The following is a 26,265-nucleotide window of genomic DNA, read 5'->3' on the forward strand; positions in this document are numbered from 1 at the left end:
GAGCAAGAGAAACATACTACGGGAGGGTCGGGTGGGCAGGGGGAAACGAGTAGCGTAGACGGGTTTATATGGACGGAAGAATTCAGAAAATAACACCCCAATGCTCTACTTCGAATTTTTAGCACGACTGGGCCTGGACCCACCATTCCAAATACCCCAAACCCGAGGATCTGCCCCAAACTGCCAATACATTTCTGCCACTGGGCTGCAAATGTTAACAGAGGCCGCTGTCCTGTGCCCCTGAACACCAACCGCACTCTCAGGGCAAACTCAGCCAACCCTCAGCGCCAACTTCCTCCCGAGAGACTTAGCACGGCGTGTGGGCACGACTCCTGGGAACAGGTAATCAAAACCTTGTCTCCAGAGCCCGGCGATGACGTCACGCCGCCCCTTTCTAGCATCGCGAGACTCTCTTCTCCCACCCCCAGTTCCCAGAGCTCCCAACCGCCCGCGCCCGCTGCTAGGCAGCGGCGGGGATGGCGAGCCGCGGAGCCCGGGCGGTGACGATAGCAGCAGTTCCGCCATTGGACGAGGAGGCCTGAGGGACGGGCCAGCCTGGTGAACAAGGAGATACCGAGGCGGGTGGCCCCGAGAGAGCGAGGGCAATGGAGGCTAACATGCCGAAGCGGAAGGAGCCCGGCAAGTCCCTGCGCATCAAAGTCATCTCCATGGGCAACGCCGAGGTGGGAAAAGTGAGTACCGCGCTAGGAGGGGCGGGACCTCAGCGCGGCGGGGCGACGTGCCGATTGGCTGGGAGGGCGGCCACTCAACAGCCCGGGGCCCAGCCTCCTCCCCGCCCCTGAGCAGGCCCAGGTCCCCTCCTAGGGGATGCGCCTGGGTGAAGAAAACTCTGCTGACCTTTTTGACCTTTCATTTGCACCCCCTCCTCCTCCAGCGACGTCACTCTCCATAAGAAGGTGTCTCATGTGGCAGCTAACCCTTGAATGTATCCCCAAAAGATGAAAGAGGCCTAGGTCCTTGTCAGGTCGTCTGCTTAACTACACTGTCTTCATTCTAGGTCACCTGTACAGGACTTAGAGGTGGAGAAGAAAAGTTTAGTTACCCCAGCAGTGCTTGGGAGCCCAGGGGAACTTACTGGGGTGCATATGACAATTGGAGTTTGTAAAATGTTGCTCTGCAGATAAGGAGCCCAGAATCTACATCTCAATTTTAAGAGCATAACTTCCACATGGGGAAGTGCAAAGGATGTCAAGGAGCCTGCATTATTTCGTTTTGTGCACTGGTTTTGTTTTTATTTCTGGTAGTGTCATTATATTCATTCTCTCAAAAGCCTCAGTTCCACCGCCTTTTCTTCTGGATCCACTGGGTATGCTCTCCCCTAGCGTGTGTGTGTGTGTGTGTGTGTGTGTGTGTGTGTGTGTGTGTGTGTGTGTGTATGTGGAGGGGGTGGAGGGAGGATGGGAAAGAGAGAGGAGGCCCTCCCCCAAGTGAATTCTAAACTGACTCCTCTTCACCCAAATTGTCTCATCTCCCCTTCTGGGTAAGTGGAAGCCGTTGGTTAAGAACCTACGAAGGTCATCAAATCAATGGCAGAGACAGGATTCGAACTTGGGTCTTCACAGCTGACTGCAGTTCTCTTTCCATTATTGTATGCTGTCAAAATCAACTCCAGTAGGATCTATATCCCAAAAGAGCTGTTCATGGAAGTGTTTAGGCCAGTGCCCTATACATAGTTGATGCTCAGTAAATGTTTATTACTGTCTTTTCTTTCCACTTGGCATTATCCTGTACTATTTATGTATTTGCATATATGTATGTAAGTATTAACATTAGCAGTCACTGAAATGTCAACATTTGTTGAACATCAGTTATGTGCCGGGCATTAAAAAGAAAAAAGAATACAGCCTCTAAGAGGTTTAATAGTAAATTGGCTAAGTAAGTCTGCATCATTTCTGTAATTTTCTTATGCTTAATGGTCTAACATTAAAAATAGCCCAAAATGTCCAGTGTCACATTTATTTAACATTGCTCTAGATTTATTAGCCAATGTGATTAGACAAGAGAAGGAAATAAAGTATGAAATACTGGAAAGGAGAAGGCAAAATTATTGTTATTTGCTAATGATATGATTATTTATCTGGAAACCCAAAGAGAATTAACTTGAAAAGCTTTTAGAAACAAGAAAATTCAATAAGGCAAAATTAATATACAAAATTTAATAGCTTTACTATATCCAATTACATGTTTTAATGTTTAATTGAAAAACTGTTTTAATTTACAATAACAGCCATAATAAAGTGCCTAGGATTAAACTTAAGAAAAAACAGGTAGGACCTATATGAAGAAACATTTCACACTCTACAAAGGGACATAAAATTACTTAGGCAAATGGAAAGATATACTTTCCCCTTGTTTAGGATCACTTGACATTTTAGAGATGTCAGTTGTTTTAAATAATCTACAAATGTAATTCAGTTCTAGTTAAAATACCAATAAGGTTTTTGTTTTTTTTTTTCATTCAAAACATAAGGATGGCTCAGTCAGTTAAGTGTCCAACTCGTGATTTTGGCTCAGGTCATGACCTCACGGTTCTTGAGACTAGGCCCCAGGTTGTTGGGCTCTGTGCCGAGATCGTGCGCACGCGTCCACGCGCACACACACACACACACACACACACATTTAAATACTGGCCCTCTAATTTCTATAGACAGATTCCCAGGGGTAGAATGCTGAGGAGCTATTTAGTAGCTATTGCCAGTTGCTCTTCAAGAAATTGTATTTGTACCCGCAGTATGCAGGTGCCTATTTCACATAGCCCTGCGACACAAGTATTGTCATTCTTTTAGTGACTCCCACTCTGGTTAGTGAGAAGTATTACTTTAATTTGCATTTCATGGACTACAGGTGAAGTTGAGCATCTTTTTATATACTTACTGGATATTTGGTTTGCTTTTCTAGATATTGCCCAATTTATACTCTGTACCCATTTGTCTATTGGATGATGTTGTTTTTTTATCAATTTTTCTGGTTCAGGGATATCAGAGATAATAACTTTTTGCTGGTCATGTGAATAATGAATATTTTCCTGGGTATTTTATTCTTTAGTATTTTTATAAATATTTTGGTATACAATTGCTATTATTATTATTTCTATATATACAATTATGCCTGTCCTTTCTTCTGTGGTTCTTGTGTTTCGTTTCTTGATTGAAAAGGCTTCCTTAAGGTTATACATATGTTGCACATTTTTTCTAAATTTTTTGTTGTTTTATATTTAAATATTGAAATCACAAGTTCATCTGAATTTATTTTTGTATTTAGAGAAGTTAAGGGCTCAACTTGTGCAAGTGACAGTTTACTAAATAAATCATTCTTTTCCCCTTGACTTTATTTTTTCTATTTTTTTTAATTTCAGAGAGAGAATGAGAAAGACTGCACACACAAGTAGGGGAGAGGGGCAGAGAGAGAGAAAGAGAGAATCCCAACCAGGCTCCACACTCAGCATGGGGCTGGATGTGGGGCTCGATCCCAGGACGCTGGGACTGTGACCTGAGCCGAAATCAAGAGTTGGACACTGTACTGACTGAGCAGCTCAGGCACCCCTCCCCTTGGCTTTAAATATCACGTTTGTCACTTTTTAAATTTCTTATTTTAATGGGATCTATTTCTGGGCTCTCTGTTCTATTTTACTGACCTATTTGTCTGTTTGTCTATCATGCCAATATCATACTGTCTTGATTGGTTGCAGACTATATTTTAATATCTGTTAAGGCAGATTCCCTCTTCTTTCTACTGCCTTGCCCCATTCCTCTTTTTCATATTTTAATTAGTTCTTCTCAAATAGTTGTTCTGCAAAAGTGCCTAAAAATCTAAGAAAAATAATGAAAACAAAAAATTCTCTCTATATTTATGTCACTTAGCTTATAAGATCCTAAGGATCCTGTCTGTTTTAGTGTTATAGGGAGTGGTTATTAATACAGTTATGTAAATATGTGTCTGGTTAATCACTTAGAACTAGTGTTTAAACCGTGTACTGGAGTCAAAGGACTGCCAGTCCCCTTAATCCCATGAATCATTTAGAAAAAGTCCATATTCATTATCCTAAGCTATTGTGAGAGAAAACATTCATGAAGTGCTTTCAAGCTACAAAATGCTTTTAAGAATGTAGCTTCTTAGCGGTAGTCACTCCAACGAAGTTTTTCTTTCAATTCCCAATAAGCTTATTAACTGCTCTTTAAATGAACTGTCCTATTTAGTTTAAGTTAGCGTTCGTCAGAGAAGGATTTTCACAGAATAAACTTCATTACTAGCACTCCCAAGACAATTAGAAGTTTCATGAGTGCTAAGGGTTGTTGTTAACCGGCACCAAGCAAATTTCATTGGCACTGATAAAAGATAACAGTAAAATACTGATGTAGGTCCTCAAGTAGTTTACTTTCTAGCTGAAGAGATAAGAGGAATATACACACGTGAAATGATAACTGACAGTACAAGCAATGTGTGACTGCTGGTGTGTGTGTGTGTGTGTGTGTGTGTGTGTGTGTAAGTGTAATACGTGTATATATATTAGCATTATGTAAAGTGCTAGAAGAGCTCAGATGCAGGAATGATCTCTTAAAACCTGGTGCTCCAGTATGGTTGAGCCTTAAACGATAACTAAGATTTGAAAAGAAGGGAGAAAACTTATTCCAAGCAGAGGGAAAAAGTAATGGCAAAAGTCAGGAAGTCAGATCTCTGGGAGTTTTGCAGAAATGGAGAGCTTGTACTAGAAGGGTTTAGACAAGGAACACAGATTAGGGCCAGATTATGGGGAACCTTGAATAGAGGACAAAGGAATTTGGATTTTAAACTCGGCAGTGAGAAGCCACTGAAGATTTTTGAGTTAGGGAAGTTGAATAATGCCAGTCGTGTGTAGTATTGGCTGAGGTTGGGAGGAAAGGAAAGACCAAAAAATTTCCTGCAATTGTCTAGGAGTAGATGATGAGAATCTAAACCAAAGTGGTATCAGTGGAAATTGGACAGAGGAGAAAGAGGCAAGAAACATTTAAAAGATTTAGAAAGGCTCAGAACCAAACCTGGCTTTAAGATTCTGATCCTCTGTGGTTGGGAAAATGGTGGTATTGTTGACAGAACCAGGAGGTCAGCAGACGAACCGTTTTTATGTGTAAGATCAGTTCGTTTTTGGACATGTTCAATTTGAGGTAACAGCAGGACACCCAAGTACAACCTAGCCTTAGTATTTGAAGATGCAGTTATGCTTTTGAGAAGGTCAAGGCTAAACATAGACATGTTGGTGGCATTATTGAAAGCATAAGAGTAAGTCCTCTAAAGAACAGAGCTCGAGGATTGAGAACTAAATAGGAAACATATTTGGTATTAAGGGACGAATGCTTAATTTTTCTTTAAAATTCTCACTTTTAGCATTTGTTTCAGTTGTTTGAAAATGCTTTCTCTCCCATTGTGGTGAGTGAAGAACCCATGATGAAGAACCGTGCTTATTTTGTATGTTTCCCAAGTGTATTTACTAAAAGAATGTATTTTTATGTTTTTAGAGCTGTATCATAAAACGGTACTGTGAGAAAAGATTTGTGTCTAAATATCTTGCAACAATTGGAATTGACTATGGAGTCACAAAGTAAGTGCATTGTTTCTTTGGGCTTGTAGATGACAGATTTGAGAACTATTCTAAAATGATGTATCTTGAAATAGAGATTCTGAATATAAATCAGGAAAGATAGGAATAAGAGACCTTTATGGATATGTAGTGATCATATCAATTGTTCATCACTGAGCATGTTCATTTTGCCAGGCCTTGCCTTAGCGATGGGGTCTACAACAATGAATAAGTCAACAAAAAGCCTAGCCAGCAGGTGTATCTTTTTAGGAAACATGTTTTTACGTAAACACGTCCTATTAGGGGTGCTTGTAGAGCATTTTGAGGTATTCTTTCCAAAAAGTCTAAATATTATGTTGAATATTTTCTATCAGGGGATTTCCTTTATTGGTTTTTGATCTTTATAACCTATTGGTGTCTAGCAAAAATGATCTGGGAGAAGTAAAATTAGGAATAAGTGGGGATTTATCTGGAGATGAATCAAGGGTGGGTTGAGCTTGGGGAGATAGGCTTACCTTAGGAGGAAATAATACCACCAAAGCGGAGAATTAAGGTAGACTGCACACTCCCTGAAGGTGGAATTTCAGGTGCTCACTGTTCTGCCCTAACCTGCCCCACTCCTCTCCTGTTGCATTCTTTGGCACACTTTACCCTCCATCTACACTGAACCACGGCCCGTATTTACCTAGCTCACTGTAGTTATTCATTCATTCTGTCCACCTGAAATATCCTTTCCCCTCATCTCTCCAACAGTCTCTTTGACGTGTGAAATGCTCCTGTTCCCATAAGGCTTTGGAATACCTTCTTTATCACTCAGGACTCTTTGGTTGCAAAGAAATATTAAATACAGAAATATTAAACTTCTGTATGCTATTTATGGTACTTATTATAAATTGCCACATTTTATTATGATTTACATATGTTTCATGTCTCCTGCAGGATTATAAGCTCCATGAAGACGGGGCTATTAGACTAAATCATTTCCAGATGCCTGGCACAGTGCTCATACATAGTAGATACTCAAAAACTCTGTTAGGTGGGGTAGATATATCTAAAGAGGAAGTTTGCAAGATTAGAGTGTGAGGGCAGCTTTGAAGAAGGTGGACTAAAGCGGTAAGGTGCATCTGTACTTCAGGGCATAGGATTTTATCAGTGATACGGCAGGATATCCTATTTAAGGCAGTTTTGTTTTAAATTCATATAAGTAGCTAATTTATTGATCTAAGAAATGAGAATCACCATATTATACCATAGAACTGTAGTGTTTTATTCAACAGACTATTCTATCTCTGGCTGAAATTTTTTTTTTGGAAAGCTGATTATCCCATGGTGAATCAGGAGGATATAACGGACAGAAACCTAACTCAAGCCAAGTCAAGCAAAAAATAATAATGATAATAATAACAACAATAATAATAAGGGATATTAATTCACACAATCCAATTATCGGGATGCTGGGCCTTAGAGATGGCTGGAAGCAGGGACAGAATATAGCTCTATCATTTACTACATCACTCTCCACGTTTTCTTAGTTAAAAAAATTGTTTTAATGTTTATTCATTTTTGAGAGACTGAGAGAGACAGAGTGCTAGCAGGGGAGGAACAGAGAGTGAAGGAGACACAGAATCTGAAGCAGGCTCAAGGCTCTGAGCTGTCAGCACAGAGCCTGACACAGGACTCGAACTCACGAACAGTGAGATCATGACCTGAGCTGTAGTCAGATGCCCAACTAACTGAGCCACCCAGGCACCCCTTTCTCCACCTTTTAGCTTCCTCTCCATGGTTGCCAGCAGATCTCAGACTCACATTGTAAATTTTACTTCCAGAGAGGGACCAAAGCTAATATTCAAGTTTAAAAATCCAGGGAAAGTTTTGATTGTTCAGGTGGGGACAGGTGCCTTTCCCCAGCTCAGCTGGCTGTGGCCACAGCATGGGATCACTAAGAACATAGCAGAGCTCATCTGAACCACAACTGGGAGAGGAAAGGGCTGTACTTTTGGGTAGTCAAAATAATAGATACCCATTCCATCCTTCCTGTTACCTACTCAGATTCCAGCATAGTGCAGAATTACTTGTAAAGTTTGCAAAAATGCAGATTCTTAGGGCCCACCCACCAAGATTATGATTTGCTGGGTCTGAGGTGCGCACAGGAATCTGCATTTTTTTTAATGTTCTTTTTTTTTTTTATTTATTTTTGAGACCGAGAGAGACAGAGCATGAGAGGGGGAGGGGCAGAGAGAGAGAGAAGGAGACACAGAACGGGAAGCAGGCTCCAGGCTCTGAGCTAGCTGTCAGCGGGGCTCAAACCCACGAACGTGAGATCTGACCTGAGCCGAAGTCGGAGGCTTAGCCGACGAGCCACCCAGGCGCCCCAGGAATCTGCATTTTTAATGGCCTCTCATAATAATGATGCAGGTGGTCTGCGGGCCACAACCTAGGAAAGCATGACCTGAGGTAGTGAATTACCATTTTTCTTCAGGTAATTTCCTCTGTCTGGCATCTGAATTAAATTAACCTCTTTGAGTTTCAACGTGTGAACACATTTGTGCTCCTTCCTGACTTTACCCTTCTCGGCTGCTGTCTCTTTCAGGCCGAGTTTTCTAATATACATGGTTATCCCAGGGCTTCTCCAGAGGCTCTCAGACTGTTGTTGTTTTGTTTTGTTGTCCTCACATTCTCTTTTATAAGTGGGTCCTGATTTCACAGATGTTAAAATGAAAACAGATGTACATCTTGATTATTGATGAACTATGGTAGAGAATTCAGGAATAAAAGGATCCAGTGGTTAGCTTGATTTAAGTCTATAAGTAAAATAAGACACCCGTAAGCATTATGGTTTCAGAACAGAAAGTGGATGTTATAAACACGGACAAGAGAATAATAATAATAATAAACAAACCTGGAGGTAGCGTGGGGCCAGTGAGAGCAAGTACTGATGTTCTTGTGCTCTGGAGGAGGGGTCAGGTCAGTGCTGGCCAAACTGAAACACGTCACTGGAAAGCATAATGATTCTAACCTGTCAGCTTATTGCCAATAATCCCTATTCCTAACTTAGAGGGGTCTTTAGGAAATATTTCTTGTGATGAAGAAACATATTTAAAGTTCAATAATTCTAGTTCACCTCAGTTTCTTTTTCCGTTTGTTACATTCAATAAAAAGTACTACATAAACATTAAAGATTTTTTTTAAATTCAATAAAAAGTAAATTTTATGCTTTTTATTTTAAAAAGTATAATCTCATTTTGATAAAAACACTTTGCTTCTCAGTCACATCTGTGCATAGAAGAAGGCTGCTTGGCGTTCATCTATATTGATGAAGGCTTCTGCTGGCCGATAGGATTTAGGATAAGTTTTGAACTTTCATCTTTGTATTTCTGTAGTGTTTGAAATACAATGTTTCATTAATTTATTTTCTAACAGTGGTTTTTCTTGAAAAAATACAAAGGACAAGAGGCAAATATTCTATAATGTTGACAACATTTAATTCTAATGTGAATGGTTGTTCTTTCCCCTATTTTTTTATTTAAGAGGGAGAGGGTGCAGGTGAGTGAGGGACAGAAAGAGATGGAGGAAGAGAATCCAACGAGGGGCAGAGACAGAGAAAGGGGAAGTGGTAGTCGAACATCATAAACCATGAGATCGTGACCTGAGCCGAAGTCAGATGCTTAACTACTGAGCCACACGGGCATCCTGAACACTCTTGAAAACAAGTTGACTATTGCTCTTGCTCAATGAAGTTCACAAGAGGATCACACAGATGTTACTAAAATACACCTTAGTTATTGCTCTGCGTGATAAGCAAGCAAGCATAGCCTGCAGTCATGAAGATGTCTTACCAAGGAAATAAAATATTTTTCCTTCCTCTTGCTCCTCCTTGTCCCAAATCCGTTTTCTTAGCACCATGATAAAAGCCACCATTTGTTAGTTACAGGTTATGCCTGAGATAAGTGGAAAGCAAATGAAGGTGCTTATTACAGGTGAGTTCCGGGTTCTTAAATTACGGAGGCAGGATGATCTAAGTTGCTGGCTTCTGTTGTAAAGATGATCTGAAATCAAGGAGAAGCAATAAGAAAGCCCCATTTACATTTCATGCACATACATTTTTGAAATTCATAAGTGATAAAATGGAAATGCAGAAACATAACCTTCTTTGGAATTGTTTCCATTTGAACATTTCAGGGTACAAGTCAGAGACCGAGAAATCAAAGTTAACATCTTTGATATGGCTGGACATCCCTTCTTCTATGAGGTAAGAAAGCCTTTTTGAGAAAAGCAATATCCAGAATGTCAGTGGATTCAGGGAAAGATCTGGAGTTATCTGAAACAACCAATATTCAGATCATGGATAAAATTAGGTGAATTTAGCTGGTATTTGTGGCTTCCTTTCTGACCCTTAACTTGATGGAAACCTATTGGTCTTTTGTTCCATGTCCTCACACTACGGTAGGAAATTTTGTTGCTAATGTTTTAAACACATTTTAACTTTCAAAGGACTGTTGCTTTTAACTTTATACCTTACCCCAGAATGTGACAGGATAACTATATTCATACTTGGACTTAAGAATTCAGCAATGTGACTCGCACAGCACGGTACTAGAGTGGGCTTTCCAGCTCATCCTCAGCCTTATATGTGCTATCTCTCTGGAGAGAACCCCACCTGGTTTGCTTTGTCTTCTTGTCCGTCCTGTGTAGTGTCAGAGTGAATCCCATGGCCATTCTCTTTTGTTTTTCCTTCCTTGGGTTATTCATTTTCCCTGAAGAGGCTCTCTGCTCTTTTCTAGTTTGACCGTTTCACCTTAGGTGTTTCATATTTCCTTCCTTCTACTTGCTTTGTGTTTCTTTTGCTCTTATTCTAGGTTCTGGGAGCTTAGATCATTGATGTGAGACTCTGTGTTTCTGATGTGTGTGCTTGGTGCTGTCAGTTTCCCTCTCAGCACTTCTTAGCTCTGTCCCACACATTTTGATATGTTGTATTTTCAATTTCATTAATATTTCATCGTATTCATTCAATATGTTTTTTTTATTTCTCTTCAAACTTTATGTTTGAACTATGGATTATTTAGAAGTGTGTTGTTTAGTTTCCAAGTGTTAGAGATCTTTTGGTTATCTCCCTGTTATTAATTTCTGGTTTGTGTCCATTGTGATCAGAGAACACACCGTATGATTTTGATTTCTTTTACATTTGTTGAGGTTTTTTTCATGGCCCAGAATATGGTCTGTCTCGGTCTTCTGTGGGCACTTGAAAAGAATTTGTATTCTGCTATTGTTGGATGGAGTGCTCTATAAATATTAGATCTTGTTGGTCAGTGGTGTTGTTGAATTCTCTTATATCCTTGCTGATTGTTTGGTTGTTTTATCAATTGCTGAGAGAGGGGTGTAAAGTCTCCAACTATAATTGTGGACTTGTCTGTTTAAGTTCTGTCATACTTGCTTCAAATATGGTGGAACTCTGTTATTTGTCGCATATCTGTTTATGATTGCTATATCTTCATTATATAGTTTTATTTTTATATAATGCCCCCCTCTGTCTCTGTAATCATTTTTGCTCTGATGCCTACTTTATCTGATATTAATATAGCCATTTTTGCTTTCCTTTGATTAATGTTTGCATGATATATCCTTTTCTATCATTTTACTTTCAGTTTGCTTATATCATTGTATTTGAAGTGACTGTGTTGTAGTCATGTTTTTCAATCTATTATGCCAATTTCTGTCCTTTAATTGGTATCTTTAGACCACTTACATTTAATGTAATTATGACTATATTGGGGCACAAGTCTGCCATTTATTCTTCATTTTCTGTTTGTTCTGTTTTCCGGTTCTCTGTTTTCTGTTTCCTGCCATCTGTGGGTTAGTTGAACACTTTTTGAATTCCATTTGTTTTGTCCATAGTGTTTTTGAAGAAATCTCTCTGAATAGCTACATTAGTGGGTGCTCTAGTTATAACACTATTTAAGTTATCACAGTCTTCTGGTATCATCATTTTAACAATTTGAGTGGAATTGTAGAAACTTTTCCTCCCTTTGCATCTCATATTCCCCCATTTATAATTGTCTTAAAATTTTCTTTATATACCATTAGAACCACATGAGACAGTGTTTAATCTTTGCTTAACTGTCAAACATAACTTATAAAACTCAAGAAAGAAGAAAAAAACTTGTTATTTCCATGCATATTTTTGCTTACCCTGTTCTTTCGCCCTTTGCTGTATCCCATAGCTCTTTCTTCATCATTTCCTTTCTATTTAAAGAACTTCCTTTAGCCATTCTCTTAGCATAAGTCTACTGGCAACAGACTCTCCTAGTTTTCTTTGGTTGAGAATGTCTTGATTTCCCCTTTGTTTCTGAAGAATATTTTTTCTTGTTATAAGATTTTGGGTTGATATTTCTTTTTTTCAGCACTTGAAAAATCATGTACTTCTTTCCTCTGACCTCCATGGATTCTGATGAGAAATCTGCTATCATTTGAAAATGTTTCTCACATAGGAGAGGTCATTTTTTTCTCTGGCTGCTCTCATGATTTTTCCTTTGTCTTTAATTTTTAAGGTTTAATTATGATATGTATTAGCATTGATTTCTTTGGTTTTTTTTTTTCACGATTGGGATTTTTCTCAGCTTCTTTAATCTATGGGTTTATGTCTCTTACCAAATTTGGGAAGTTTACGGCCATTATTTCTTTGAGCACTTTTTTAGCTGGACCCTGTTTCTTCTCTTCTTCCTGGACGGATCTCTTGTTGTAGTTCTGTAGGTCCTTGAGGCTCTGGGTTTTTTTTTTAAATTTAAGTTTATGTTCTCTTTATTGTTCGGATTGGGTAGTTTTTATTGTTTTGCCTTCCAGTTCACTGAGTTTGTCCACTGTCTCCTCTGTTCTGCTGCTGAGCCTAACTCTAAGCTTTTTTAGTTGAGTTTGGTTATTTTCAGTAATTTATCTTTCTAAAATCTCCACCTCGTCTTTGCTTAGGTGGGTGGGGGTGGAGAGACGGATTGTTTCTGAGACGTCTGGGCTAGAGCAGGGGTTATCATCTAAAATTCTTTTGTCTTGTGAGGCTGCCCCTTTCCTGCTCCTTTGGCTACAGAAAACAGGCTTTTGTTGAACTTCTATTTGTCTGTACCCATTGACATTTCTAAGTTGTACTTCTTCAGTTCCATATCTAAGATAAGTGAGACCAAAGAAAACCAGGAAACTTACCACTCTGTCATTCCTTGGGCCCTGACGTCCTTCACTTATCAGCTTTCTTCTCTCTACCTTTCAGTGTCTTCTTATATAGATTTTATATATAACACTCAGGGTTCTTTTACCTGTACTTAGCAGGAAAAATAGGGAAAAGTATATCTACTCTATCTTCCTGGAAAAAAAAATAACATATGCTTGTGAAATCTTCCATCTTGTGAATATACCCAAATATTTAGGTAAAATGAATTATTTTTATTTTTTATTTTTACTTTTTAAAATGTTTATTTTTGAGAGAGAGAAAGAATGAGAGCAAGTGGGAAAGGGGCAGAGTGGGGGACAGAGGATCCAAAGCGGACTCTGTGCTGACAGCAGAGAGCCCAACATAGGGCTCAAACCCAGGAACCATGAGATTATGACCTTAACTGAAACCAAGAATCATGCACTCAACCGACTGTGCCACCCAGGTGCCCCTAAAATGATTTCTTTTTAAATGTGGAGGCTTCTGTGGGTTAAATCAATTTTACAAGTATAGAGTATTGTCAGTGAAAAAAGAACAGAGGCTTTAGATTACCACAACCTGACACAGATTCTAACTACTGGAAATGCTAGGCTAAATCTTAGTCATACAGATGGAGAGTTAGAAAATGTCTGAGAATTAATGTGGTCAGACTCCTTTTTGCCCTTTGTAGGATTTCTGTCTGTAACATTCCTGATCCATGGCCATCATTGATCACGTAGTAGTATGCCAGTTTGTGTGTTGGACACTGGTAATACACAGCCCCTGTCCGTGTGGAACATACATATTTCAGAGCACAACATGTTGAATACATGACAGAATGCTTGGGAGCATTTAATATCCAGCCCTAGCTTCTCTGGGAGAACAGGAAGTCTTGTTGAAGGAAGCAATGTTTACACTGAGCATTGATGGGTAAGTAAGAATTACATGGGTTGGTGGGAATCCTGGGATGATACACTGGGTAGTTTTGAGTGGTATAGACTATAATAGTTTGGAGAATGAATGTCTCTAATGATGGGGTCACACTGCTTCCCATGTTCATCCTTTATAGAGTTAAAAACTCTAGATTGATAGCTCCCATATGAAGGCTGCCTTCCTTTGACGTTCAGTAGCGATTCTGGCCTTGTTTCTGGAGCAACATAGACTGAATCTGTGCTTCTACAAGAGAACTTTCTCATATTTATTAATCTGTTCTTTTTCAGGTAAAATATTTTCTAGTCCTGCCCCAGCTGGCCTATCAGCATCCTTTGTGGATAATCTTAGTTAGTTGATAGGGAGCTGAGAACTGAACAGAACATTCTAGATCTTATCTAGTGAAAAACAATGAGTGTTCCTTTACTTTCTATCATTAGACACTAGACTTCTATCAATGCAACCTGCAATTATAATAGCTTTTTTCAGCAGCTTAAAAAGATAGAAACATAATGAATAGAAGCTCCTTGAAATCACCACTCCTAAAGTACCCTTTTCTCTGAATAGCTTTAGTTTCTCCTTTTTTGTCAAATAGGTGGTTGGCTGTAGCTCAAACCACCCTTTTTGACAAGACCAAAGCCATCTTCTTCCTAAGTCCCAAGCTGCCCAAACTATACTCTTGCTCAGCACATACCTGGTGAAGCTCCCGTAGCCACTTTCATGGTCCCTGGAGTCCCCTAATCCTTGAGGCCTGTCCTCCATTGAAGCTTCTGCTGTCCTCTAACCTCCTGACAGGTTTACCCAAAGGGCCTGCTGAGAAAAGACAGTCACTTAGAATGTGAGACAGCACTCTCAGAGGAAAGTGTCAAAGAGAGGCCCGTGAGGGGATGGCGGGTCTGTATCCCACCAGCAGTCCTGTTTCCATTGATGAACATGCCTGTATTCTGGGGCTTATTGGTAGGTGCTAGACGGTCTATAGAAACTTCTTGAGGCCTGAGTGATATTAAACTAACAGCTTTCTCTGACCTATAGGCTAGAAAGTTTGCCATCTTTGCTTTACGAAATAATCCCAATTCCCTTAGCATCCTATTTCATTAAACTTTGGCTGCAACCTGACTTCCAGGACTAACAATAGAAAGCTGTTTTGGGAGATGAGAGTAATAGAACTGTAGGGGACCACTGAGGCATCGGCTTAGACCTTTTCATTTTACAGACCAGGAAACTAAAGATTGAGGTGATAAAACCACCGACTCAAGATTACAGAGGTAGTTAGTTGCTGAGCCCAGACTTAAACTTGAGTCAGTTGAAAGAGAAATCAGTGGAGCTTGCCTAAGTCTCTGTTTACACACACATCTCCCTCTGGATAACATAATTTGCATCTTGGAATTCTTTCTTTTCCCCTTTGGCCTCTACTTTCATTCCTGACATTCAGCTGTTCTTGACTTAAAATGTCTAAAATAGTACCCCTGTTAGGCCCTATTGGTGACACAAAGAAGGACGCATCAAAATGCATGCCTTCACGTTCTTACAGTCTAGTGGGGAAGGCAGCTGTACGTGCCACCAACCATAAAACTAGATAGGAAGTGATACGAGCACTACTAGAAGCCCAGAGGCTGTGGTGTCCCAGGGATGTAGAGGTTAGATTCTGTTTGACAGGGTTAGGGGTTTAGGTGACAAGGCGTGGGGCAGGAAAAAAAACTACCTGAAAGATACATTGTTATAGCTAAACATGGAAGATTGAAGGTAAAGAAGTGTCTGTTTCCAGATGGAGTTAGGCATAGGGCAGGTTTGGGGAAAGAGATTTTATCCAGTTTGAAGTGCTGCAGGTAGGAGGAGGGTAAGCCTGGGAGGCCGAGGAAGGACTGGTCAGAAACTTTAAACATCAATTAAGGGGCACCTGGGTGGCTCAGTCAGTTAAGCACCTGACTTCAGTTCAGGTCATTATCTCACGGTTCGTGGGTTCAAGCCCCACGTCGGGCTCTGTGCTGACAGCTCAGAGCCTGGAGCGTGCTTAGGATTCTCTCTCTGTCCCTCCTCTGCTCACACTCTGTCTGTCTGTCTCTCTCTCACTCTCAAAAACAAATAAACATTAAAAGGTGACCTCTGAGGCTTTCTCTGCCTACTCTACATACAGAAGGCACTTCTACTTTCTACCCTTTAAAAAAAAACGTCAATTAAAAGAATTTGAACTCTCGGAGGTTGGCAGTAGGGAAACAGTAAGAATTTTTGAACCAAGGCTTTAAAAAGATAAATACGCAGGATGTATAATGTTGCTGGGGAGATTACTGAGAAAGTTTTTGGAGTGGTAGTCAAGAGATAGTGTGATGTTGGCAAGTGGAAACGGAAAGGAAGTGACGGGTGCCCGAAACATGGCGGGGGACTGTGCCTGTTTAGCCGCGAGGCAGAGGGAAGCAGCAAAAGTTAACGCGAGGCTTTCCATCCACGTGACTCAGAATGGTGTGCTCCTTTTATTGCCAGAAGTTCAAGGGAAGGAAGAGATTGGGAAGGAATAAGATGGAGGCGTTTCTGTTGTCCATATTGAATCTGAGAGTCCAGCAGGACACTCAGCCTGAAGAGTCTAGAGCTAACTGGAAATGCAGGTCTGCAAGCACAGGTGAAAAGGCTCACCTTGCAGGGTCTCGCAGTTGAAACTTGGCGGGTGGCTGGTGTTGCTGAGTTGGGAGGCAGGATGGAAGAAGGAAGGCTGAGGGCCCAGGACAGGATTGGAGGAGTGAGGGTGGCAGGCTGGAGGAGGAGCAATGGAGTGAAGAGGAGTTGGTAAAAGACCAGTTAAGAACCTGGAAAATGTGGTGTATGGGAGCCATGGCAGCACGAGTTTCAGGAAAGAAGGGAGCGGCCGGGTTTCACTACTGCAGGTGGGCCGAGCACCATGAGGACTGGGGAAATACTCTTTCCGTTCATCACTTCACATTCTTTCTGGTTTTGTTGGTCTTAATTGTAGGGGATAGCTTCTTCTGTTTCTGCAAATTAGTAGGCATTTGCAGTCTTAGTTCAGGTATGTGTCCATACTCAGAAACCTAAACTTCATGCCTGATGTGTGTAAGATGTCTTCATTTCTTACTGTACATCCAGCGTGAGTGCGTACATACTGGGATTCTATGAGCAGGATGGGTAATTCATGGCCTCTGTCAATGTTCTTACAGGAATTTTGGCTGAAACCCCCTGTCTGTCAATGTTACTTCTCACCTGCTCCACCTGTTGCCTCTGCCACTTTAGTGTATCCTGTCCTTCATGCTGCCTTTCCTAGAATTACATATATGCCCCCGAAGCCAGACACCACTTCTAATAAAAAATATCAAAGGAGGGCAATCAGAGAATGAATATGAGGAAGGAAGGAAGAAGGTGCTTATACACACTGTTTTCCAGGCAGCATTTAGGTGCTTTGCCTTCATTATCTCACTTAATCCTCCTAACCCTGTGAAGTAGTAGTAGCCATTTTACAGATGAGGAAACTGAGAGGCAGAGAGGTTAAGTGACTTGCTCAAGATCACACGACTAGTAAGTAAGTGTGAACCCAGATCTATCTGACTCCAGAGCCTGTGCTCTTGTCCATTACATCACACTGAGGCTCTGAGTTCAGGGTTCTGAGTTGGTGTGCAGATGCAGGGGTCACGGGGAAGTGCGGCCTAGCGTCCTGGGGGAGGCGGCTTTGGGACGTGATCTGTAGGGGTCTGTACTATTGCTGAAGCTTGTGTCCTTTTGTGCCTTAAATTCTTCATTGTTCACTCACCCTCCGGTTCTTCCTCAGAAGAGCTTCCCTCTATAGAATTTGTGTTATTTAAGGCCTAGTAACAAGAATTAAAGATTGATCACCTCGAGGCTTCTGGGTGGCTCAGTCGGTTGAGCTTTGGCTCAGGTCATGATCTTGCAGTCTGTGAGTTCAAGCCCTGCATCGGGCTCCTTGCTCACAGCTCAGAGCCTGAAGCCTGCTTTAGATTCTGTGTCTCCCCCTCTCTCTGCCCCTTCCCCTCTTCTTCTTAGTCTCTCTCTCTCTCTCTCTCAAAGATAAACATAAAAATTTTTTTAAAAATAAATAAAAGAAAATAAAAACGATTGATTGCCTTTAGGGAGTGGAACTGTAGGCGAGGAGGGTGGGGCAGGAGGCTGTTGTTTTCATCACAAGACCTTGGACTAGGCCATTTTTTTATCATGTTATTTTGATTTTCTAAAAAATCCCTTAAAGACCAGTAGATACTGAGATATAATAGCAAATACTATGACTACACCAAAGAAGACACTACGTTACATTCATGACTGTGAGGTATATTCTTATAAAATCACAAAACCTACAATGTGTGCACTTGTTCTTTTCTGTGAAGGTTCGTAATGAGTTCTACAAGGATACGCAGGGTGTAATACTGGTCTATGATGTGGGCCAGAAGGACTCCTTCGATGCCCTTGACGCTTGGCTGGCAGAGATGAAGCACGATCTGGGGCCTCACGGAAACATGGAGAATATCGTGTTTGCGGTGTGTGCCAACAAGGTAACTGCTTCGCCAACGGGATGCTCAGCTTTCTGGACTCATTCTGGGGGGAGTACAGCTCTGACTTTTGGGGAAGAAATGAAAAGAAAACAAGTCCTTATTCTATCATATGGGAATCAACTTCTTTTCAAAACCTATGTCCCTAAGAAATAAAGAATAAAACCACAAACTCAGGAGTATCTGGATATTTATCCATTTTCTTCGGGTGCCATACTTGGGGGAGAGTACTGGTGCCTCAGCCGGGGAGGTGGACCCTCTGAGGAGCAAGAGTTTTCTCAAAGGATAAAGTGAGAAGTATTGGAGGAGGCACTTGTCATTTTTGCCACAGAAAATCAGTCTGTGTTCAATATTGACAATTTTTCTGTCCCTTTTGGTCCTTATAATTGCATATACTAGTGCTGGGAGTTCATTTAGGAGTAGTTTTTGCTTCAATAAAGAGTTGCTGAAGACCTCCCTGGGCCTGTTTCCCTGGGTCATGTTTGGGGTCTTCTCTCTGTCCCCCAACTTTCTACTTCAGATTGACTGTACCAAGCCCCGCTGTGTGGATGAAAGTGAAGGACGTCTCTGGGCTGAAAGCAAAGGGTTCTTGTACTTTGAAACTTCGGCACAAACCGGAGAAGGAATCCATGAGATGTTCCAGGTAAGTTAGCATCGTTTTGTTTGTATCGAAGCTGACCTTGCCCAATTTTAGTTTAAATTGTGAGAAACAAAAAAGTACTAGGAATTTCTCATTAGAATAAGCTTGGTCTTTCAGAAGCTGGTGAGAAAAAGATTAAGAGAGAGAGAGAAAGAGAGAGAGTGTGTGTGATATCGGACTGCTGACTACAGACCTGGCTGTTACTTTGGAAAATTCTTCAAAATACAGATTTCTGAGCTCTAGAAGTTTAGTGCTGTGATGGAGCTCAGGAATCTATATTTTGAAAAAGCTTTCTAGGTGATTCTGAAGATCATCAAGTTTAACACTAGTTATATACTTATAGTAGAACAAAGATTTTCTTTGAAATTACCTTTGGTTGTGGAGGTACTTGAGTGGCTCGATTGGCTGAGTGTCCAACTTCGGCTCAGGTCATGATCTCATGGTTTGTGGGTTCCAGCCCCGGGTCAGGCTCTGTGCTGACAGCTTGGAGCCTGGAGCCTGCTTCAGATTCTGTGTCTCCCTCTCTTTGCCCCTCCCCCACACATGCATGCTTTGTCTCTCTGTCTCTCAGAAATGAATAAACATTTTTTGAAAATTACCTTTGGTTAATGGCGTTACATGTGCACACAGTTAGATGGAAGTGTTACTTTGGCAAAATCGCCTTGCCGGAGTGAATGTGCGTAGTGCAGTCAGAGACCAGGGGACCATCATGGCGGAGTCCAGCCAGTCAGTCACACGTGCAAATAAAGTCTTACCCACCAAGTAGGCAGGGGAAAAATGCACTCATGTTGCAGCCTGAACGGATGGTCATTTTTAAAAAATATTCATTTATTTTTGGGAGAGATAGAGCTTGAGCAGGGGAGGGGCAGAGAGAGAGGGAGACACAGAATCCAAAGCAGGCTCCAGGCTCTGAGCTGTCAGCACAGAGCCCAAGGTGGGGCTCAAACTCACGAGCAGTGAGATCATGACCTGAGCCAAAGTCAGTTGCTTAACTGACTGAGCCACCCAGGTGCCCCAATGAGTGGTCATTTTTAAAAAATTATGAATCTTAAATCATTTTAAGGAAATGAGACCTTTTAAAAGAATACAGTATAAAGTCAACTCTTAATTACAGATACGTTTGGAAGTAAGTGGTGGCATGAATTATGCATTTTTTTTACTTATGAATATATCTGATTATTTTGGGAATTTTTAACATTTCAAAGAGTATAGCTATACTATAAAGAGTTGCTCTTAATTATTGAGTGGGAGTTTATTTAATCTTCTGTGCTGAATTTCTTTCTCATAAGATGTCACCGCCTCTACTGGAAGACAAATTCCATCCTTGGCTGACAGGCTGACTGGGGCATCAGTAGCTTCTATTTCAAGACCAAATAAGGTTGATGTTGGCCTGCCTCACTCTGGTCCCATTTAGTACAGGGTCCGGTGTGAGTTTGTGCCTATTTATGTGTAGTAATGATACTTAACCATTTAAGTAGTGTTTTGTAATTCCGGCAAAGTTTACATGTTTCGTGTCATTGGAGACTCTTACTATATGGCGGGTGTTATTCTCACTTCTGATGTTATAGCATCTAAGGTTGGTAAAGTGACCTGTTCAAGGGATATAAATAATGACCGTTGAAGATTAAGTTTCTTTCGGCACTTGAAAGATGATGGTCCATTCTCTTCTGGTCTCTGGTGAATCTCATGAGATGTTAGCACCCATTTTTACTCTTATTCTTTTGTACATAATGTGTTATTTTTTCCCCCGTGCTAGCCACTTTCAAGAGTTTATCTTTGGCTTTCAGCGTTTGGACCGTGTGCCTGGGTGTGGTTCTCTTTATATTTATCCTGCTAGGTGTTGGTTGTGTTTCTCAGATTGCTAGGCAGGTGTTTTTCAACATTATCTGTTCAAAACTTTTTTGACTCTGTTTTAACTCTTTTACTTCTGGGACTCCAGTTACTTAGGTATTGGACCATTTGATTTTGTCCCACTGTCCTTGAAGCTATGCTTATTTTTCTTCCCCTTTTCTCTCTTTTTCAGATTAGATAGTCTCTATTGATCTGACTTCAAACAACTGTTAAATCCACCAAGTGAAGTTTTTAATTCAGTACTTTTCAGTCCTAGAAATTTGCATTTGATTTTCCTGTGAAGTTCCTGGTTCTGTGCTGAGATTCTCTCTCTCTCTCTTCAATTATTAAGACTATATTTTCTTTACTTCTTTGAAGTGTTTATGATACCTGCTTTAAAGTCTTTGTCTGCTAAGTCTGATATCTGAACCAGCTTTGGTCCAGTTTCTACTGACAAATTTTTTTCCTGACTGTGGATCACATTTGATTTTTGATTGAACACTAGACATTGTGGATAATACATTATAGCAGCTCTAGATGCTTTATTTTCCTTAGCAGACTATTGGTTCTTGTTTCAGCAGGGAGTTCAGTTACTGACAGATTACACTGAACTCCTGAGGGCTCGGTTTTTCGCTTTAAGAGCAAGGATCTGAAGGAAACCTAAGTGTTGCCTGAGCTTTTCTAATTTGGCAGAGTTCAGCCCTGAAATTCTGTCTCTCTGCAGATCTTGTGAGCTCTTGGTTTTAGGTTTTGTCAGGATGAGTCTAGCCATGGAATAGCCTTTCTGTGGTGTCTCAGCTAGACACCAGGGGGACTGATGAGGGAAGAAGGCAATCTCTGCCCTCTGGCAAGGTCAGACCATGGAGTTCCCAGAATGCTCCTCCCGTAGCACCACTAGACCCCTGGTGTATCAGTTCTCTTGTCAGTCCCCTGACAGCTAGATCTGTGATCTCCCCTGGTGGAGAACCTCCACGTGGACTTCTGGGGCCCAACCCTGCAGAGCTTCTTCCTCTCCAGGGCCCTGCTTTGCACATTCTAGCCACTCAGTGGCTTAAGCTCTGATCTGTCCCTTTAGTTCAGTGGGACTTTGGGTCTACTCAGACTCCACCTCTGTGTGATATGGTCAGGAAAGAGACTCCAGGTAGAAAACTAAGAGTCCATACTGCACATTTTGTCCCACCATCCTTGAGGCTATGTTTATTTTTCTTCCCTTTCTCTCTTTTTCAGGTTGCATAGTCTCTATTGATCTAATAATAGTAACAGTGCACAGAGTATGAGATATGAGGAGGATCAAAAAATAGTTTTCACCTCAAAAATGTAAAAAAAAAATAGGCAAGAATCCAAACAATTTACAGAAAAAGCAATAAGCATATGAAAAGACACTCAGTTTCACTTATAATTAAGGAAACGCAAATTAAAACTGTGTGACACACGTAGGTTTGGCAGAAGTGAAGCTGTGTGATAACGCCCCATAGAGACAAAGGGTGTAGAGAGAGAGCACTGCCAGACGCTATGAAGGGAGTGCCAACGGCACCGTGTTTTCATACGAAAGTTGTCAACATCAAAACCTAAAATGCCTGTACACTGTTATTCAGTACTTCTGCTGTTAGGAATTTATTTTAAAACAGTGTCTCCACAAGTGTGCAGAGATACACCCCCCGATACAACCCCCCCCCCCACACAGACAATATTCATTAAAACACTGTGTGTAGTAGCAAAACCTGGAAACAGTTGCCTTGTCTAAGAAAATAGGGAGCTGGTTAAATAAACTAAGATGCAGTCACACAGTGAAATACTCAACAGTCATTAAAAAGGAAGAAAGTGTCTGTCTGCAGCTGGAGAAAGAGTCCAAGGTCTATTTTTATGTGAAAAAAAAAATGCGAGGAGCGAAGCAGTATGGGTAATCTCTTTTATGTAAAAGTTTAGTGTGTAGATGGAGGTACTGGTATTCTGATAGAAAATTTTTCTGGGAAGATACTCAAAAAAATATTAACGATGGTTACTTCAAGGAGAAGAACTTGAGGGACGGGGAGATGTAGTTTTCATTTTACAGTTTCATTTACCATTTGGATTTTTCTAACAGTGTTCGTTTACTACTTTTTAACCTCAAGTGTGATTATTATTATTTGAGAATAGGATTATGAGCCATTTAAATTTTCTTCCTTATACTTTTGTGTTCTTAAAAAAATACACAGCACATTTACACATAAACACACACATAGGATAAAAGAGAGAAATCTTCCAAACCATATATTTGCTTTATGGTGAATTTTAGGAGTTATAAGAATGTATTAAAATTATTAAGTTATGTTTAAAAGGAATTCCTGTTTTGACAAAATCAGTTCTACCCTGCAATGATTTCTTTTTGCAGACCTTCTACGTATCCATAGTTGACTTATGTGAAAATGGCGGGAAACGCCCTGTCCCGAACAGCAGTGCTAGTTTCACCAAAGAACAAGCAGATGCCATTCGCAGAATTCGAAACAGTAAAGACAGCTGGGACATGTTGGGAGTCAAACCTGGGGCCTCAAGGTAAGCAGCGCTCTAGGATGTTAGTGCCGAGCCCTGTCCTGGAGGAAAGCTCGGCTGTGAACATCAGAGGTACAATTTCTTTAACTGGCTAGAAAAATATGAAATTGGGTAGAAATGTATTAGATTATGTGATAACTTCTTCACCGAATTAACTGAGTACCAAAGAAACAAAATAGGGGGCACCGTTACCTGATGAGGAACTTTGTGGTGGATTGCATAAAAACATTCTGAAATGGTCGGTATGCTCTGAGTTTGTCTGTGTTGAAAAAGAGCCTAGGAGCAAATGTAACCTTAAAAAAAAAATACCGTACGAAATCTTAGAGTTTTAGAAGAGGAAAAGAGCATTAGCAGCTTATCCAGACATTTCATTTTATAGGTGAGAAAACTGGGATTCAATGAGACTAAACACATGTTCAAGGACCCTAGGTTGATTTTGACCTTGAACATTGTGTGTCTGCCTTGCTCTGTCTCTTTCTACTGCACTCAGAATCCTGCTAGGTCCTCATCTGTGTGTGAATTTATGTTAGATGGTTTTATTTTTAGCCAAAAGAAATATTTGGGAGGAAGAGAAATACAATCACTTTTCTTTGTTGCTTGTGTAAAAATAAATCCTCGTTCGGTATGGTTATATAACTTTGAGCAACATAACACTTTTGTTACTGCACATATTACAATTTTTATTGTAATTATAAGGGTTCTCAGATCTTTTTATTTTGTACCATAACTTTTCTCTCCTTCCTTCTCCCTTTCTACTTTTTCACCTTGATTCCCACAAAAGAAAAGCACGTGTTGAAATGCCTCCTTGGTACCAATAGCATTAAGTTTCTCTTTTCCATTTTGGTCTCATAGCATATCTTCAAGTCGAGAAGGGAAGAGGGGAGGGGAAGAGGAAGACAGTTACTGGTCACCTTGACTTGCCAGGCGTTACTAAGGAGGCTTTAAACACGTGAACAACCCAGATGATCTCATGTGTATAGCTCAGTTAATTGTGCCTTTTAAATGTCCTTTTGGATTTCCATGGTCTCCTTCCAAAGTCTTCTGTTTCACCTCTGTGTCTCCCTCTCTCTCTACTCCTCCTCTGCTCATGCTCTATCTCTCTGTCTCTCAAAAATAAATAAATGTTAAAAAAATTTTTTAAATAAAATAAAATGAAGAAATCTTACATATTAGTTAGGACAGTGTTTATAAAAGAAAAATAAAATTTGGGTTCCTTATTTATTTACTATGTTAATTGGAATCTACCAAAATTTATAGGACCTCCTTAAGTTCTATACTGTTAACCAATATAAACATGTACTTTTCTTATCTTTGTTTCTCCAGGTCAAGAAAACAAATTTTGTATGGCAGTGAGCACATTTCAGAGAACTTTTAAGTTGGAAAGAGGTTTTTTTTTTAAAAATTCTTTTTATATAGTTTATTTATTTTTGAGACACAGAGAGAGACAGAGCACAGGTAGGGGACGGGCAGAGAGAGAAGGAGACATAGAATCTGAAACAGGCTCCAGGCTCTGAGCTGTCAGCACAGAACCTCATGTGGGACTTGAACCCACGAACTATGAGATCATGACCTGAGCTAAAATTGGACGCTTAACCAATTGAGCCACCCAGGTGCCCCAGTTGGAAAGAGTTTTAATGTTTGTTCAGTGATACGTTTACTATTTTTGAACTTTAAGAAAATTTTCATCTTCAGTAGAATTAATATGTTGCTTTGTTAAATATATTTGTTAATATATTTGTTATTTTGGAGAAGTAAGAATTTTGGCTATCCAGATTTCTTCAGAGAGGGAGAATAGGATTTTTGTTAGCTAATATCAAAGTTATCTATGTAAAAAAAGCCCCGTGCATGTTTTAAGACAAGAAAATTCAGGACTCGTCTGAGAACCGAAAGCAAAAAAAGCCTCAGAATGCATGCCCCCAACCTGAACTGTTAAGATGGCCCTGTGACCGCAGTCTTCCCAAGTGGACGCACAGGTTTTCCATCACATGCAAGATCATCAAAGGCCAACTCTCTAATTTGGAGAGCCAAATAGAAGTCCTTCTGATAAAAAGGAAGGAGAAAAACTAGGGCATTTGGGAAAGTACCATATCCAGGCTTATAGGATAATTGGGGCCCTGAATTACTAAAGGAAGGTGGGAAATAAAACCATTTGGTAAGGACAGAGCTAAACCTGACCCGGGGAGGGGCTGGGCACTTAGAAGGGTCTGGAGCCTGACACCAGAGGACCCTGAGGAGCAGGGGGGGGGCGGGGGGGTCTCCAGGCTCCCCTCAGCCAGTGCCGGCTGGTTGAAGAGCTCAGAAGCCCAGGAGCTCTCCCGGACCTTTCCTGGTCTTTGGGGAAACACTCTGTGCTGCTCCTTTCCTCTCCAGATAATGTTCACTTCTCTCGTTTCTTCTCTCGCTGTAGCTCCCAGCTACCCCTCTGCAGCATCCCTTTCTTGGTCAGTGGTGTGACCATCGTCCCTGAGCCTGAGTCCCCGTGGCCCTGGAACTCCTCTCAGCCCGTCCTCCTCCATCTACTCCACCCCGTTCATCCAGCTCACCATGGGCTCTGCCGGCTCTTCATGCCGTCTCTTGCCTTCGCTTGTGTGTCTCCACAAACACCTGGTTCCAGACTCTTGGACTCGTGCTTGGGTCATTGTGACAACCTCTACTGTCCCCTAACATCAAGAAACGGCTTTCTCCGCACCCTTTTGTCAAGAAACACCTACTGATGTCATTTTTATCAGATCTACTTTTTTTGTTGTCTTGGTCCCAAAGCCCTTCTGCTGACCCCTGCTTCCTGGCCAGCTTTGTTTCTGCTGCCTCCCAGCAGAACTCACGGAACTTCGTGCCGTGGCCCCACTCTTCCTAGCCTCTGCCGGCTCTCTCCCACTTGCTCTGTCTTCCCCCACCTTCCTTCAGAGCCCCGCTGCAGAGGCCTTCCCGGAGGCCCCTCACCGGCATGGCGAGGGCCTGCTAGGCACCGAGCACCTTCTCATCGGATCTCTCTTTTACCAAGGGCTTTCTTGGTGGTTCCATGCTCACTTCACCCTGCGTTTCTTTTTCTCCTTTTATGTCACGTATTATTTATTGTTGGTTTGTCTCC

General features: G+C 41.0%; 1 protein-coding gene across 5 annotated transcripts in view; it reads left to right on the plus strand.

Annotated features, from left to right (window-relative positions):
- Positions 1 to 433: 433 nt before the first annotated feature.
- DNAJC27 (DnaJ heat shock protein family (Hsp40) member C27) overlaps positions 434 to 26,265 on the plus strand; it is a 43,883-nt gene continuing 18,051 nt past the window's right edge. For all 5 annotated transcript variants that reach the window (XR_003908032.1, XR_003908033.1, XM_029938191.1 and 2 more), the window contains exons 1-6: positions 434 to 692; positions 5,514 to 5,596; positions 9,755 to 9,824; positions 18,017 to 18,181; positions 18,699 to 18,821; positions 23,020 to 23,180. Coding sequence is in view for 3 of the 5 variants with exons in the window: in XM_029938191.1 (XP_029794051.1) it covers positions 606 to 692; positions 5,514 to 5,596; positions 9,755 to 9,824; positions 18,017 to 18,181; positions 18,699 to 18,821; positions 23,020 to 23,180 (689 nt within the window). In the remaining 2 variants the exon portion in view is untranslated. The remainder of the gene's footprint in view (positions 693 to 5,513; positions 5,597 to 9,754; positions 9,825 to 18,016; positions 18,182 to 18,698; positions 18,822 to 23,019; positions 23,181 to 26,265) is intronic.

Source organism: Suricata suricatta, chromosome 4 (genome assembly GCF_006229205.1).
Source record: "Suricata suricatta isolate VVHF042 chromosome 4, meerkat_22Aug2017_6uvM2_HiC, whole genome shotgun sequence".
In the NCBI taxonomy this organism is placed as follows: Eukaryota; Metazoa; Chordata; class Mammalia; order Carnivora; family Herpestidae; genus Suricata; species Suricata suricatta.